At 33.6% G+C, this 14,704-nt stretch overlaps 2 protein-coding genes across 6 annotated transcripts; one reads left to right on the top strand and one right to left on the bottom strand.

The window, feature by feature from the left end:
* The first annotated feature begins 401 nt into the window (after window positions 1–401).
* Window positions 402–7,879, top strand: LOC122523925 (midnolin homolog). Of its 3 annotated transcripts, XM_043645927.1 has the most exons (6): window positions 402–1,276; window positions 4,432–4,519; window positions 5,201–5,603; window positions 5,700–6,490; window positions 6,854–7,184; window positions 7,313–7,879. In XM_043645927.1, the coding sequence occupies exons 1-6, from the start codon at window positions 633–635 to the stop codon at window positions 7,579–7,581; spliced, it is 2,526 nt and encodes an 841-aa protein (XP_043501862.1). In that variant the 5' UTR covers window positions 402–632; the 3' UTR covers window positions 7,582–7,879. The 3 variants fall into 3 exon arrangements, with proteins under 3 accessions (XP_043501862.1, XP_043501857.1, XP_043501849.1); XM_043645922.1 differs by having other exon boundaries at window positions 5,201–6,460; XM_043645914.1 differs by having other exon boundaries at window positions 5,201–6,490.
* A 3,232-nt stretch (window positions 7,880–11,111) lies between these two features.
* On the bottom strand, window positions 11,112–13,697 carry LOC122525260 (small glutamine-rich tetratricopeptide repeat-containing protein alpha). 3 transcript variants are annotated; one of them, XM_043647937.1, is made up of 4 exons: window positions 13,595–13,697; window positions 12,562–12,905; window positions 12,000–12,473; window positions 11,112–11,921 (listed from the first exon to the last, which is right to left on the bottom strand). In XM_043647937.1, exons 2-4 carry the CDS (start codon window positions 12,879–12,881, stop codon window positions 11,810–11,812), a joined length of 906 nt encoding a protein of 301 aa, XP_043503872.1. In that variant the 5' UTR covers window positions 12,882–12,905; window positions 13,595–13,697; the 3' UTR covers window positions 11,112–11,809. The 3 variants fall into 3 exon arrangements, with proteins under 3 accessions (XP_043503872.1, XP_043503884.1, XP_043503876.1); XM_043647949.1 differs by having other exon boundaries at window positions 11,112–11,907; XM_043647941.1 differs by lacking the exon at window positions 13,595–13,697 and adding an exon at window positions 13,237–13,450.
* Between the last annotated feature and the right edge of the window lie 1,007 nt (window positions 13,698–14,704).

The following is a 14,704-nucleotide window of genomic DNA, read 5'->3' as shown; positions in this document are numbered from 1 at the left end:
CTCGATTGGATCAAGAAAAATAAAAGATTTCGACGAATTCTTGGGAAGAAGAAAAAGAAAAAGAAAAAGAAGAAGAAGAAGAAGAAGTAGGGGAGAGAAAGAGAAGAGAAAAGAGAAAGAAACAGAGGTGGAGGAGGAAGAGAAAAACGCTTTAGTGGGATCGATAGATCGAGCGTAGGGGCTACACACTGTGACTCGCGATCGTGGGTGTGGGTGTTGGGTACGAGTGTGCTTTCCCAGCCGCGTGTGCCTGCTTTGGTGCGTGCGTGCTTGTATCGTGCGCGAGCGTGTTTGTACATCAAGAAAAGAGAAGAAGAAGCGACGCGTGAACACGACGACGAGAACGACGAGGAGAACGACGACGAGGACGAGAACGAGAACGAAAACGAAGAAGACGAGGACGGCGACGGCAACGGCAACGGCAACGGCAACGGCGAGGAAAACGACGACAACAACGACGACGACGACGACGACCACAAGCAAGACGACTACCACTATTACTCCTACTCCAACTATTCAAGGTGGAACAAAGCGAGCAGTATCAGCTTCGAAAGGAAGAAAAAGGAAGAAAATTGTTGAAGATCTTTTCCGAAGAAGGATCTTACGTAGTTGTTGTTGCACGATTCGACAGTATGGAAGGTAGTTCCCAGCCACCGACGTCGTCATCGGATATAATTATGGGAAAGGAGAAGGAGGAAGAATCTAAGATACGTAGTAGAACAACTGTTGTCGAAGAGTCCGCTGCTGTTGCTGCCGCCGCCTTGGTGACCTCCTCTTCTGCTGTCTCGTCCTCCTTCTCTCCCTCTTCAACTTCTTCCTCTTCTTCCGTCTCGTCTTCCTCGCCATCCTCGCCATCCTCCGCTTCTTCCTCCTCTACCTCTTCTTCATCTTCCTCTTGCCCCCCCTCTTCTTCCTCCTCTTCTTCCTCCCCCTTTTCCTCCGCCTCCTCAATATCCTCCTGGTTAAATTCACCTGACCCTACCTTACCCAACGAACCGGACTATCATCATCGTCCTCCTGCTGCTGGTCGGCCCTCCAGTCTAAGGTCTAATTCTTCTTCACCGATCCCAACCACATCCCCGTCCCCGCCAGGGTGTGGCTGCGTCGTGGCTGCAGCCGTCGAACCCGACGAGATCACCATCAGCATCACCCCAACTACTGGTGGACAATTCGATCTTACAGTAGATCGATCCGAAACTATTGAAAATCTTAAGAAGAATATTTCGAAAAGACTCAAGGTCGCTAAAGAACGCATCTGTTTATTACACCTCGAGAGGTGAGTAATACTCGAGGATGATACATGTTATAATCAACTGATTCATTATTTCTCAGAAACTTCCAATTCCTTTCGTATTTTTTCAAAAACGAAAGATTAATCAACACAACAAAGTAGTTTACGCAATAGAATTCATGTAGTTCGAAATAGTTAGTTTGAATTTTCCCGCGTAAAAATGTAGTTCGATATTAGAAATATCGAACGCGATTTCACGATGTGTTTTCTTTTTCTTTATTTATTTTATTCTAATCTTCTTAACAAAGATTATATATGTTTAGTTAGAAATAAAGTAGAAAAAAAATAGTTGTAGGCCATCGAATGTATTAATATGTACATAAATACAAAATTCAAAATAAGGAAAGAAAGAAAGAAGGAAAGAAAAAAAGAGAAAAAGAAAAAATGCATATCATTTCCTGTCTTTCTTTCGTTATAATGAAAGAATTATGATAAAAAGAATAGTCCCCCATATTCATTTTTATGAAGAATAACAAAAAAATTATTTTCGATCAAAGCAATTAAAACTTTATCAAGGAAGATATAAAAATCCTTAGGCATATACAAGATCATACGAAACCGTAAAAGAGAGACGCTTCATGAAAGGAGGAAAGAAAGAGAAACCGTTGTTGACCCGTACGAGAGAATGCTCGAGCTCGCGGAATAGTCGTCACCGGTGTGTGTATGTGGTGCGCTTTCGGACGTGGTGCGGCGGCCACGATCGAGTAGGAGAAATCTCTTTCTCAAAAGAGGGAGTGAGAGAAAGAGAGAGAGAGAGAGAAAAAGAGAGAGAAAGAGAAAGAGAGACGAACAAACAGAGCGAGCGCGAGAGATGGGAAGGGCAGGGGGGGAAATGAAAGAAAAGGAGGAAAGAAGATAGATATATAGAGGGAGTACGTGTGCACACGCTTCGTAGGCGTCGTGGGGGCCGTCGCTCTCCATGGATCCTCCTTCACTGTAGCGCGTGTATGCACAAGAAAAGAAAGAAAGAAAGAAAGATAGATACAAAGATACTACTACTGCGCGATATAAAGAAAGGGATGGATAAAAGGAAGGGAAAGAGTTAGGTAAAGATAAGAAATAACTACTAGAAATAGAAAGAAGGAGGGAGAGAGACAGATAGAAGAATAAACTACTAGAGATAGACAGAAAGAGAGAGAGAATTGTGATGGTGTGGTGCAGTAGGTAGAATACCTCGATAAATTGCGTTCTCTAGAGCGAAACGATGACAGCCATCTACGACGTACGTTCTCGCGCGCGCACACACACACGCGGGGAAAGAGGAAGGAAACGAGCATTAAGAGAGAAAAAGACAGCAAGCTCAGTCGCGAGGGCGACCGAGTGGAAGAATTCACGAGAGGGTAGGAGTAAGAGGAATAAAAAAAGCAAGCGGCCGGTCAGAGAACGTAGGACAGAGAGCGGTTATTCCCGTACACGGATCCATCGACGATGATGCTGTTTATTTTTTTATTTTTCTCTCTTTCTTTCTCTCTCTCTCTCTCTTTCTTTCTTTCTTTCTCTCTTTCTCTCTCTTCTTCTCTCTTCTTCTCTTTACGTATTTTTTTTGAAGGTTCTTTTCTATTCCTCGCGTTTCTCTTTTCCCTTGAATTACACGTTTTCTTCTTCTTCTTTTGACATAGTAATGTTAGTGGACGAGAATCTCATTAATTATTCAATTAAAAATAGGTTAGAATTGAATGTTTATTAACAGTTATAGATAGGAAATAATAATAAAATATTCATCATATTTTTTTAGATTAGGTTATACATTCAGATTTTGTCGTTAATTTGGGATTAAAAAACTATAGAAATGTCGAGACATTTTTGAATAACAGTTTGTATTCTATTGTCTTTTGTTTGTTTTTCTACACGTCGAGCCAATTATTTGTTGAGGTTAAAAGAAAACACCAATCAGATAAAGTGTTTCTAGAAAACATGTCGAACGAACGATGGTCCAATAATTGATTAAAATCGTTATCAAATAATATTTAAATTATGTGAAAAATCAAATTTGGCGCGAAAAAAAGTCCACAGGAGGATGGTGAATTGAAAATAAACGGAGCAACATCGTACGTGATTTTTTCCGTGCATGTGTGCTCGCGGGCGTTCAGGGTCGCACGAGTTGGTTTTCTCCCTCTCTTTTTATATCTATCTCTCCTTTTCTTTCTCTCTTTGAGACGCGACTGCGTGTACGTATACGCGTGTCTTCCTCCAGCTCTCTCCAAGCCCCCGTTCCAGCCCTTGGTTGCTCACCGTGTGCACGACGACCTCGTGTGCGCATGCGCCTTATGGAGAAACGAGCTTGGACCAACGGGTCTCTCTTCTCTTGGCCTTTCCCGTCTCTTTCGGTTACTTTTTGTCGTCTTTTTCTTCTTCATCTTGTATCCTCTTCGTATTCCTACTCTTCAAAGTGTTACAAAGAAATGAACAAATTTATTTTGCTTTATCTATCGCTTCCAATTCCATGAAATTTTTATTTAGAAATAAGATACTTGATAAGATTCTTTCTAAATATCACTTTTATGATTACAGTGCAGATTATTATGAATAATATAATGGAATTGTATATTAAATTATTTTAAAAATAAAATAGATAGAAAGCGATATTGTTATTATAATTGTTATTGTTATTATTACAAAGAAAAGGAAATGAGGGAAGAGAGATAGATCTCATAGATCTATAAAAGGTCTCTAGCCCAAGGTTTAGATAAATTTATATAGAAATAATGAGTGGTTTTAAATCCATGACCATCGATTGTTTATTTGTACTCTTCGATTAAAGAGCTAATTTATTTATTGTCTATTTGTGATATTATTGTTATTATTATTATTGTTATACCCCATTGATATATTAGAATCTCTTATAAGACGATATCATTATCGTTTTGTGTATAGGTAAATGCCATTCGTACTTTGAGCTACCAATACGTTTGATCAAACATGACTTGTTTCTTCATAATTTGTTTATCATTGGGAACTTTGAAACCATGTATATTTTGAATATTTTTTTAACATTTAAAAGTAAGTTTCTTTTTATCATTATATGTTCTTTTATCGATACTATCTTATATTGCGTTTATTTAATGTAAGTTTCTTCCCCTACTTTTATATCTTTTTAATTAGAATATTTGTTTATTTATTTTCTAAAACTTTTGCTATAGATTGCTACGCGATGGAACTCTCGAGGAAAATCGTTTGCAAGATGGAAGTAGACTTACATTATTGCCGAGCGTGGAAACAGGATTATTGGTAAGTTTTCTTTGATACGTCGTGTCGAGATTTACGAGAATTAATGAACCTTCGTTTATAATTTATGTACATGCAATATTAGAAACAAGATAGGATAATTTGAATTAAAAGAAACGATGATGTAAAGTATTGAATTATTACTTTTTTCTTAGTTATAGTCGTAACTTATCTATGCAAAATGTCGTTCAAAGAGTATATCGATATTATTTCTACTATTTGATAATGGTGAAAAAGAAAAATAGGGGGATTGGATAAAAGCTTTGGGTTAGAAAATTAGTGAGTAGTTTCTTAAAACGTATATGTACAAATCAAGTTATATCGAATAGGCGATGATAGCCGTTAACGTGAAAGAGAAGTCCGTTAGGTGTGCCGAGGGATGACTGACTAGCCGAGTCCATCGAGGGTCTCTCTGAGCTTCGATGCGACGAGGTTTCCTTCCTTCTGCAGGTCTTCTCGTTTCTATCATCTGCCATTCTGTTGTTTCGTTTCGATCATCGATTAATTTGATCATCTATTTCTTTTATTTCATCTCATTTTTTCCTTTCTCTATTTCGAGTTGGGTTTGTTGTTTTGTTTCATGTGAATGCTGAGAAAAAATGTGTGTATGATACAAATATTGACAAGAGAAAAGATATGTAGGTGTAAAACAGTTGTAATTATAGAAATGATATATTTTTTTAGGCACAACGACCAGAGCAAAGTGTAATGCAAGCATTGGAGAGTTTGAACGACTCGCAGGTGAACGACTTCTTGTCTGGAAAGGCACCTCTAAATCTGACGATGCGGTTGGGCGATCACATGATGCTGATTCAACTGCAGTTATCGACGGTGAGAGTGCCTTTACCAGGTAGCAATCAAACGAACGGCAGTGGTACTACTAGCTTGACTGTCGGTGGAGGCGGGAGCGGAGGGGGAGGAGGAGGTGGCGGCGGGGGAGGAGGAAACAACATCGGTGGAAATGGGCCGAATCTTTCGACGAATCATGTACCGCCCTCGCTTCAAAGTAGGCGATCAACATTGTTGGCTGCACGTTCTACTGCGAGCACATCGTCGAAACTTCAACGAGGAAGCGCAGCAGCACCCCGTACGTCCTCCCTCGTAAGCCGTTTGGCATCGGCTTTACATGCTGCGGCGAGCTGCAGCACGAGTTTATCAACAGCGACCAAAACGACAAGTTCAGTTTGTTCCAGTCGCGCTACCACTGCGTTTTCGGCAACCAACTGTTCGAGTATGTGCCAGTCTCGACTCCTCTACCATCATCATCGTTACCACAGTCATCATCACCATCATCATCACCATCATCACCACCATCACCGCCATCATTCGAGGTATAAGCCAACTTGTACCTCGTCCTGTACATCTCTCCCTTCCTGTTCATCTTCAACATCATCTCCTTCTCCTTTACCCTTACCCTCCGGCGTCATCTCTTCTTCTTCTTCAACCACCTGCTCCTCTACTACTACTGCCGCCGCCGCAGCCGCAGCCGCTGCTGCCGCCTCCGTTGCCACTAACGCTGCCACTTCTGCTGCCACCGCCGCCGCTGCTGCTGCCGCTGCTGCTGCTGCTGCTGCCGCCGCCGCTGCTGCTGTTGCTACTACTACTACTACTACCTCATCCTCGACCATTTCCATCGACCATTTGCAACAATCTACCTCCATCAATTACACATGCTCCGAGTCAACTTCCTCTTCTTCGTCATCGTACGATGTAACGACGCCAGCAAGCAAAAAGCTTTGTACCGCTCATCACGTCCATCAGTCGTCCCTTGAAACGTCGTTGAGGAGAAACGGAGAGGACGCCATCGGTGACATTACCTCGTCGCAGACTTCTCCTCTAGCCTCATCTCTAATCGACAAAGGTGCAAAGCTCGCCCTAGACACCCGAGCATTAGCCGAGGCATCTCGTAATTTGACGCAGAAACTGAAGCAGCTCTCCTCTGAGGTATTCACCTCGCGGGTCGACCTCGCAGAGGTATACATTATTACCGATGCCAGTTCTCCCTGTCTACATTTATGTATTTATATTTAAATGGTATTATACAACAAACACTTTATATATCTCTCTATAAATTATTATTATTATTATTATAATTATAATAATTATTATTATTATTATTATTATTATTATTATTATCAAAGTTTCAATTTATCATTCAATTGTAGTCAACTTTATAGCTTTTTCAAACTTTTTATGAAATCTTACTTTTAAAAAAGCATGCTTTTTAATAGTATAATACTATTAGTATATTTTATTATATTTTTAAATCTTGTAATTATCTTGTAAGAGAAAAAAAACAATGAGATTAATAGTTTATTTAATATATGTTATATACAGGAAAATGCGAGACATAGGCAAGGAGCCATGATAGAAAGTATGCATCATCACGGGAAAGGTGTATATTCTGGAACCTTTAGTGGGACTATTAATCCAGCGCTTCAGGATCGACATGGTCGCCCCAAACGAGATATTAGTACTATTATTCATATCTTAAATGATTTATTATGTGCTACACCAGCGGCTACAGCAGGACACTATAGGCATCATCATAGGCATTCGAATAGTCGTCAACAATGTTCTTCTGGATCTAATGGTGTACCAAATTCAGGAAATGGAACCTCTGTTGGCGTTGGCTGCCATGATTCAAACGGATCAGGACACTCTTTGGGTATGTATAATTTAAAAAATAATTGTCAAAATTTATATATACCTATAAATACAGGTATGTGTATATATGTGTATGTGTATGTATGTGTCTGTGTGTGTGCGCGTGTTTTTATATTTCTGTTCTTGCAGAAGAATTGTCGAAAGAAAATGAAGCTACTAAAGGAAAAATGCGACGTTTACGTTTAGTCATGGAACAACGTCGTACCAAAAGAAAAGCCAGAAGAGAAGCACGTACAGCACCTCATGCTGCACAATGGGCTGCTATGACACCCGATTCTATTTCAAATCATGATACAAGTGCTACGACAGCATCTTCTACTTCGAATAACTCGAACACAGCAGAATCGCAAAATGAACCGGAACTGCAGCCGTGTAGTCCCGAACCAGTCGTTGCTTGAATTTATTATTATTTTTAATATTATTATTATTAGTTAATATATTATTATTATGATTCACGCTCATCCTATAATATTAGTACTTTTGTTTTAGATGAGTATATATAACGAGCTTCATTGGATATATCACACTGATTTATTATTGCAGGTGTTGGAGCCCTAATTGATTGATTAATTGATTGGTTAATTGATTAATTAATTAGTTGTTGAATCAATGCGTCATGTACATATGTACCTATTAAGTTTTCCTGGCGATTCTAAAAATTGTTATTTGTAAAATATGATTTTCATAAGTAACGAATGACGAATTGGAAATTGTTACTTCGTAGACTCGTGAATCGAAATGATTATCTGTTTTTTACTTTTATATATCTATATTTGCATTTTGCTGTTGTCACGTGAAAATTATTCGATTCTTTTTTATTATTATAATTCTTTTTATTTTTTGTTTCTAATTTTTTTTTTTTATTTGGAAAATATAATATATGTTTATTATGGTTGTTATTATTATTACTATAATTATTATTATTAAATTAATGAAACAGGCGATTAAAATTGAGTAAACTCAGGATTCGACTGTAGTTGACAATAATTGTATTTTGCTGATAAGTCAGTGTGAGACCAGTATAAACTCGATCATGTCAATAATAACGGTAGAACGATTGATGTAAAAATGAAAATGTTTGTTAAAGAATTTTATTCGAAAATAGGATGACACTTCAGCTAGAATGTTTTTACATCTATAGGAATATTAAATTCTTCATAGATTTAAAAAGCAAAAAGGAAAAACAGAAATACATATAAAAAGTATTAGGTGTAGCAATTAATTCGGTGTCTTGATATTAAATCCATCAAAATCGCCATCTTTTTTTCATCAATGAATTCGGTAGCTGCTTGAAAGGTGGATGAATTAAAGCCATCGAAAATAATGGAAGATAAATTGAAGAATAACACTTTATAAATAAATATTTCGTAAATAACTATTAAAACTTTATAAAATACTTAATAGAAACTAATTACTTTATAAATAAACACTAAATTTGTTTAAAAGGCACCGAATTAATTGCTACATGTAATATATTCACATCATTTTGATCATGGCTATCAGAGTTTTTTTTCCATGATATCTATGTGATTATATTTTTACTATTGGCATGCAAAGAAATTTTGTACAGTAGGAAAATAAAATTTCCAACTTAAATATAAACGGTAAATAAAAGTTCTCAGAAAATAAATGTTTCAAAAGCAATATAAGATTTCGTTTAAAATAGAAATCTTGCAAAATTATTCGTTATAACGCGAGTTCCTTATTGGCAATGCAAAAGGATAACAATATCTCAATTAAAAGAAAATAAAGAAAGAAAAAGAAAAAAATTCAATAGCAAATTTGTATCAAAAGAAAATCTAAACAAATTGTTTTTTCTACATCTAATCGCAATAATTTGTACATAGGATGTAAGGGTTGTTTTTATAAATTATTAATTCTGTTTCATTCTTTCACAAATATGTTTTACTTAATTAGAAAAACAAAAATCAAGATTAAATAATATTACATACGTATGATTCATTTCAATATTTACAAGAACATTCGTAATATTAACTATTGCAATCTAATGCAAAAAGAGAGTGAGAGAGAGAGAGAGAGAGAGAGAAGAAAGAAAAGAGAAAAGTCAAGTCAGTACTCATTCGAGTACTCAAAATGGCGTTAAAGGGTAACGTCATTCTAGTGCTCAGAAAAATTTCCTATTTCTTAGAATTTTTTATGGAAATATGGTAAATGTAAAACAAAATTATAAAAGATTAGATAAAACAGCATGACTAACAGAACATTGGTTTTTAAAGTATAGGAAGAGATAATAACGGAAAACTACGAGCATTATTGTAGTAAGAAAATCTGACTTTAAAGACTAATTAAATGTCAATCTCATACTTTAACTACTCGTCTCTTGTGAATTTATATTTTATTTAATTATTTTATAAAACTACTAGTTTTATACGCTTTCTCAAAAACGCTTATTTATTTTTGGTAAAACCTAATATTTCTACGATTTAACTTAATTATATAATTTAACGCTGACATATGTAATAAGTCATCTAAATGAATTTTACTTTGCACTTACCATATTTTTATAAAAAATGCTCAAAAATAAGTTATTTTTCCGAGTGTTAGAATAACGTTACCCCTTAATTAACTGTGCATATTGTGGGGTGATTAGATTGAGCAATTTCTCTACTATGACAGAGTCAACACGCGTTAGTTACTCTTTCTAAGGATCATCAGCACTTTGTATTATTCAACATAAATTGAAATAATACGTGATCCTATAGTTACAATAATAAGATGATCCTAAATGCATGGCCCTAATGCTATTTTGTTTAATTTGTTTATGTTTGTTAGGTACTAAATAGTATATCATCTAATACTAGTATATTGTGTTAGATTACTTAGAGAAAAAAATTGAAAAAAAAAAATTAAAAAGTTATATTATAATTATTACTATTATATTATCATTACTACATTACATTATTACTATTACTACTACTACTATTACTACTACTATTACTACACACTACTACTATTACTACCACTACTCTACTACTACTACACTACTACTACTACTACTACTACACAGTTTTACATAAACTGGTTCAATACTGTAACATAAAATTATTCAACTTTATCGAGTATCAAAATAAACGAAATTGCTTGATAAGTTAAAATAATCTTTTAACTATCATGCCTGATTAATTCGATTTTATTTATAGTTTATAATGTTTTTAATTAGTCAAATTGTGTAAACAATTTTCTTTTTTTCTAGTTTTGTTGATGATTGAAGCACTATTTAGAATTTTTGGAAATTTTATTAATAAGTGCTAGTACGAAAAAGACATTTGCGTAAGTGCAGTGTCGGTAATGTAGAAATTTACATACTGATTTTTTTGCAGAAAGCAGATTATTTATTTTACAAATTAATTAATTTCGAATAAAAATCAAATGGTAATGAATAGACGATTTTTTCTTTCCAATTTTCTACAGCCAAATTTGAATCGCGTAACATTATATTAACATGTAACATCTCCTAGCGAATGTCATAAAAATTCATTATCACAAATAACTAGTGTATTTTTTTAAAGAAATAATGAAATAGTTTATAGATTAGAAGAATAATAGACTACATAATATAAAATTTTAATTTTGTTAAAATTTAGATACTAGATATTTTAAAAACAAATAATAATATACCAAATAATGTGATTCAAGATGCCACGAAACGAACTTTGGAGTATATATATATGATATATATATGATTAACTAGAGTTAGATAGAATAATTGAAAAATTACACTATTTTGATGTCTAATACCTTAGAACGCAAGATGTTTTTATAGAATCTTCAAGATGACGTCATAGGAAATATGTAATTCATTTGTCATTAAATATACTCATGTTATTTAGGTCTTTAGATGATTCTAATATGTCAGATTAAATATTTTGAGACGATGAAGAAATAGATCAAATATCACCTTTTGATATACTATGGCAGAATTTATGAGCATGTATTTAGTTTCCATTAAATTTTCCAACTTTTTAAATATTTCATCATCATATTGAATTAACAGTATATAATAATAATAATAATAATAATAATAGTAATAATAGTAGTATTGATGAAATATAACAGTTAATAGTATATGTATAATTTTAAATGATAATATAAACACATTTACGATAAATCTTACTGATACATATTAAGAAAAGAACAATATAATTTGTTTGTTATACAAAAAAAAGAACATTTAATTTTGTTTTGATTATAGAATAATAGAAAAAAATTTTATCCTAATTTTAATTTCAGCCTTTGTAAGTACGTATAGTATATAGTACGTTATATATCCGTTTTTTGTTTTTAATCATTTTTTTTTTTTAATTTAGCTAAAACATTAAAAATTTCATACGAGAGAATTTCAGAAGACAATATTTTACATTTATTCAACTTCTAAGTTTTAAAGAGAATTCTTAAGTAGTATATATGACCATAGACATGATTATGCGTATGCGTATAAATATTCATTTTTAAGTAAGATAGGTTAAACTGAATTGTAAGTAAAATGTTCATATGTACTTTGCAATAACTTTTTAAAAAAGTGATTATTCCACTGTCTTCAAATTTTTCCACATTAAAATCAACCTTGATTATTTCGATCTTACGTTGATGACTCTAATACAGAATTTAATTATGTTGTGGTGGATCAGGATCGTTAGGGTTCCCTCCCATCTGCCTCCTTATGGTCTCCATCAGTTCCAGATTCTCGCTCTGCATTTCCTGCGCTAATTGTAGACCCCTAAAAAGTTGCAAAGTAATTAGATTTATTTAAAAGATTTTTTTTTCTAACTACAAAAATTAGAATTGTTTAACTAACGCTTCAATCAATGCTTCCATGCGCCGTTCTCTATGTTCAACATTTGTTCTTGAGAACAAATTACTTATTATATTTTGCATAGCTGGATCTGACAATATTTGTTGTACCACACTTGTCAGAGCAGGATTATTATACATAGCGCTTAAATCTGGCAATGATCCTGGTGCTCCACCTAATCCCATATTACAAACACATTGTCGAGCCAATTTCTCTTCAGTTATTTGTAAATTATTTCGATGACTCTCATTATCAGGCTCCATTTCCAAAGCCTTTTGATAGCTTTCTTTGGCTTCTTTGTGCCTCTCCAAACTTGAATATGCCAGACCTAATCGTCCATATGCTTTACTATACATAGGGTCGATAGATAATGCTGTATGACAATCTTTAATAGCTTGATGATGATTTCCAAGCTTGCTGTAGACTGCAGCTCGGTTACAGTAATAAACTGCATTATGCGCATTCAATTCAATTGCCCTAAAAATGGATATAAATTTAATAAGCGATTATTACATGCAACATAGAAATTAAATAATCAATTATATTAATTTATTATACAACATACTTGGTATAATTGTTAATAGCTTCTTCGAGTTTTTCTGCTTTGACCAAAGCATTACCCTCATTCTTATATCTTTCAGCTTCAGCTTTAGCCTCTGGTGAAGCTTCTGGTCCAAGATCTGGCTTAGCATCTTCAACAGCAGCTTTGTAAGCTTCATACAAGTTAAATTTAGCAGGTGTATCGCTTGCTTGTACGCTGTAGGCTGTTTCTAAACATTGAATCGCTACTTCAAGACTCTCACGGGAATCTGCTGTAATATTCCCATCCTCCAATTGATGGGTCAGAAACTGAACTATTGCAGCAACTAGTCCTTTGACAGCCATTGCGTGTCAAAGAAATGTGTTGATCTAAAAAAAGACATTGAAAATTTGAAGATTATTATCATAGATATGTATATATATATATATATATATATATATATATATAACAATTATTAAATATTGCAATTAATCAATATATATATATATATATAATATGAAATTGATTAAATATAGTATAGTTAATCAAAGTCTATCTTTTTATACGAATTCATTGTCGCGCAACATCGATTAGAAATAATGAAGGAATTATAATTAAATAAGAATCGGCATAGTCATTTATGTTGTATATATGTGTGTGTGTATGTGTGTTATTATAATTAAGTCAATTATAATAAATATCTTATAACGTTAGTGAAACCTTTTCTTTTCACTAAATAACACTCTCAGACGAAAATAATACAATATGTTTTTTGTCTAGATAATCACATTACGCAGAGGACTTTAATTAATAAGAAAAAAATTAATATGGAAAACCGAAAGAAATAGAAAGAAAAAATATCTGGAGGGGGTAGTAGCGGTGGTAAAGGATAGAAAGAGATGAAAAGAGAGACACGTATACACCGATCTATAACTTGGAACTATTATTTGAGACGCAGTAGTTACTCTTAAAAAAGATGTTTTAATCTTTTAGATAAATGTTTCATTAATAACCCGTATAGATATAATCTAAGGTACCTCCGTTTAGTGTTTAAATACAAATACAAATACAGTAGTACCTTTCAGTGTCAGTGTCTTAAAATTTCGTGATGTCTCTGCTAGTTCTGCTTCTACTGCCTAACTTAACCTTTTCATCATAAAGTACCAAAGAGTAGGAGAGGGGGAAGGGGTTGATCATTTATAATTCTTGCCAATTTACTATTTGGTGAATTTATTTTAAGAAATTATAAAAAGAATTGTATAATGAATTAATGAAAATCTGATTTGTTTTATAAATTTCTTATTTGTCCGTTAGAAACTAGAATGAAATTTTAGATTTCTATTGGTTTAATTTATTGAACCAATCGGTACATGCGATAAAGACCAATCAATGTTCAGAACTAAGGACCAATCGGTGCTCGTTGTAAGGACTAATCAGTTAAGATCAACACTTCTTGTTTATTCCCTATATCGTATTTGTCATGTTTGTACTCTTACAGATTGATATATTAGATGCAAAAATAAGTTCCAGCCTTAATAATTAAAACGATCGTATTAAATATTGGAATGAAAATATTTTCCCCGCTAGTTGTGGGGGTTATATAATATCAACCTAGTAGATTATATTACCGGACTAAAAGTTTAACGTAACTTCAATATATTCATCACGAGTACAGTAAACAAAATTAGTTGCAATAAGGCGCATATTATGCATTATATGCTTTCTATAATTTTTATTTTTTCCGATTGCTTCAACATTATATAGTGCTCAATAGCCACTTTAAAACGTTCGAAGAAGTCGAAAACTGTATTACCTACTTTATCGACTCAAAACCACCATTATTTTACCGCCAGGAAATTCATCATCTGCCCGAGAAGTGGGAGAGATGTATAAAAGAAAATTAAGATAACTTTTTCAATCTTTTACGGATTATTGCGGATCGATTGTTTATTTCTAGGAAGCTTTGACTTTTAATTTATTTGTATACTTAATAATATTAACCGACATGGATGTGTTGTTTATATTTATATTAATGAATTTATAATATATAGCATTAATAACACGTAATTAAAATTAATTAACAAAGAAGTAAATATTTTATGCAATTAGGATTAAATTATTTGTACGAAATACGATTTTTACAATTTTCCTTTATATATATATTTCTATTTTGTTTTTTAAATATTAT

The sequence above is a fragment of the Polistes fuscatus genome, unplaced genomic scaffold, assembly GCF_010416935.1.
Source record: "Polistes fuscatus isolate 324 unplaced genomic scaffold, CU_Pfus_HIC Scaffold10, whole genome shotgun sequence".
NCBI lineage: Eukaryota > Metazoa > Arthropoda > Insecta > Hymenoptera > Vespidae > Polistes > Polistes fuscatus.
Note: the sequence above shows the minus strand (reverse complement) of the source record. Positions and strands in the feature narration are given on the sequence as shown.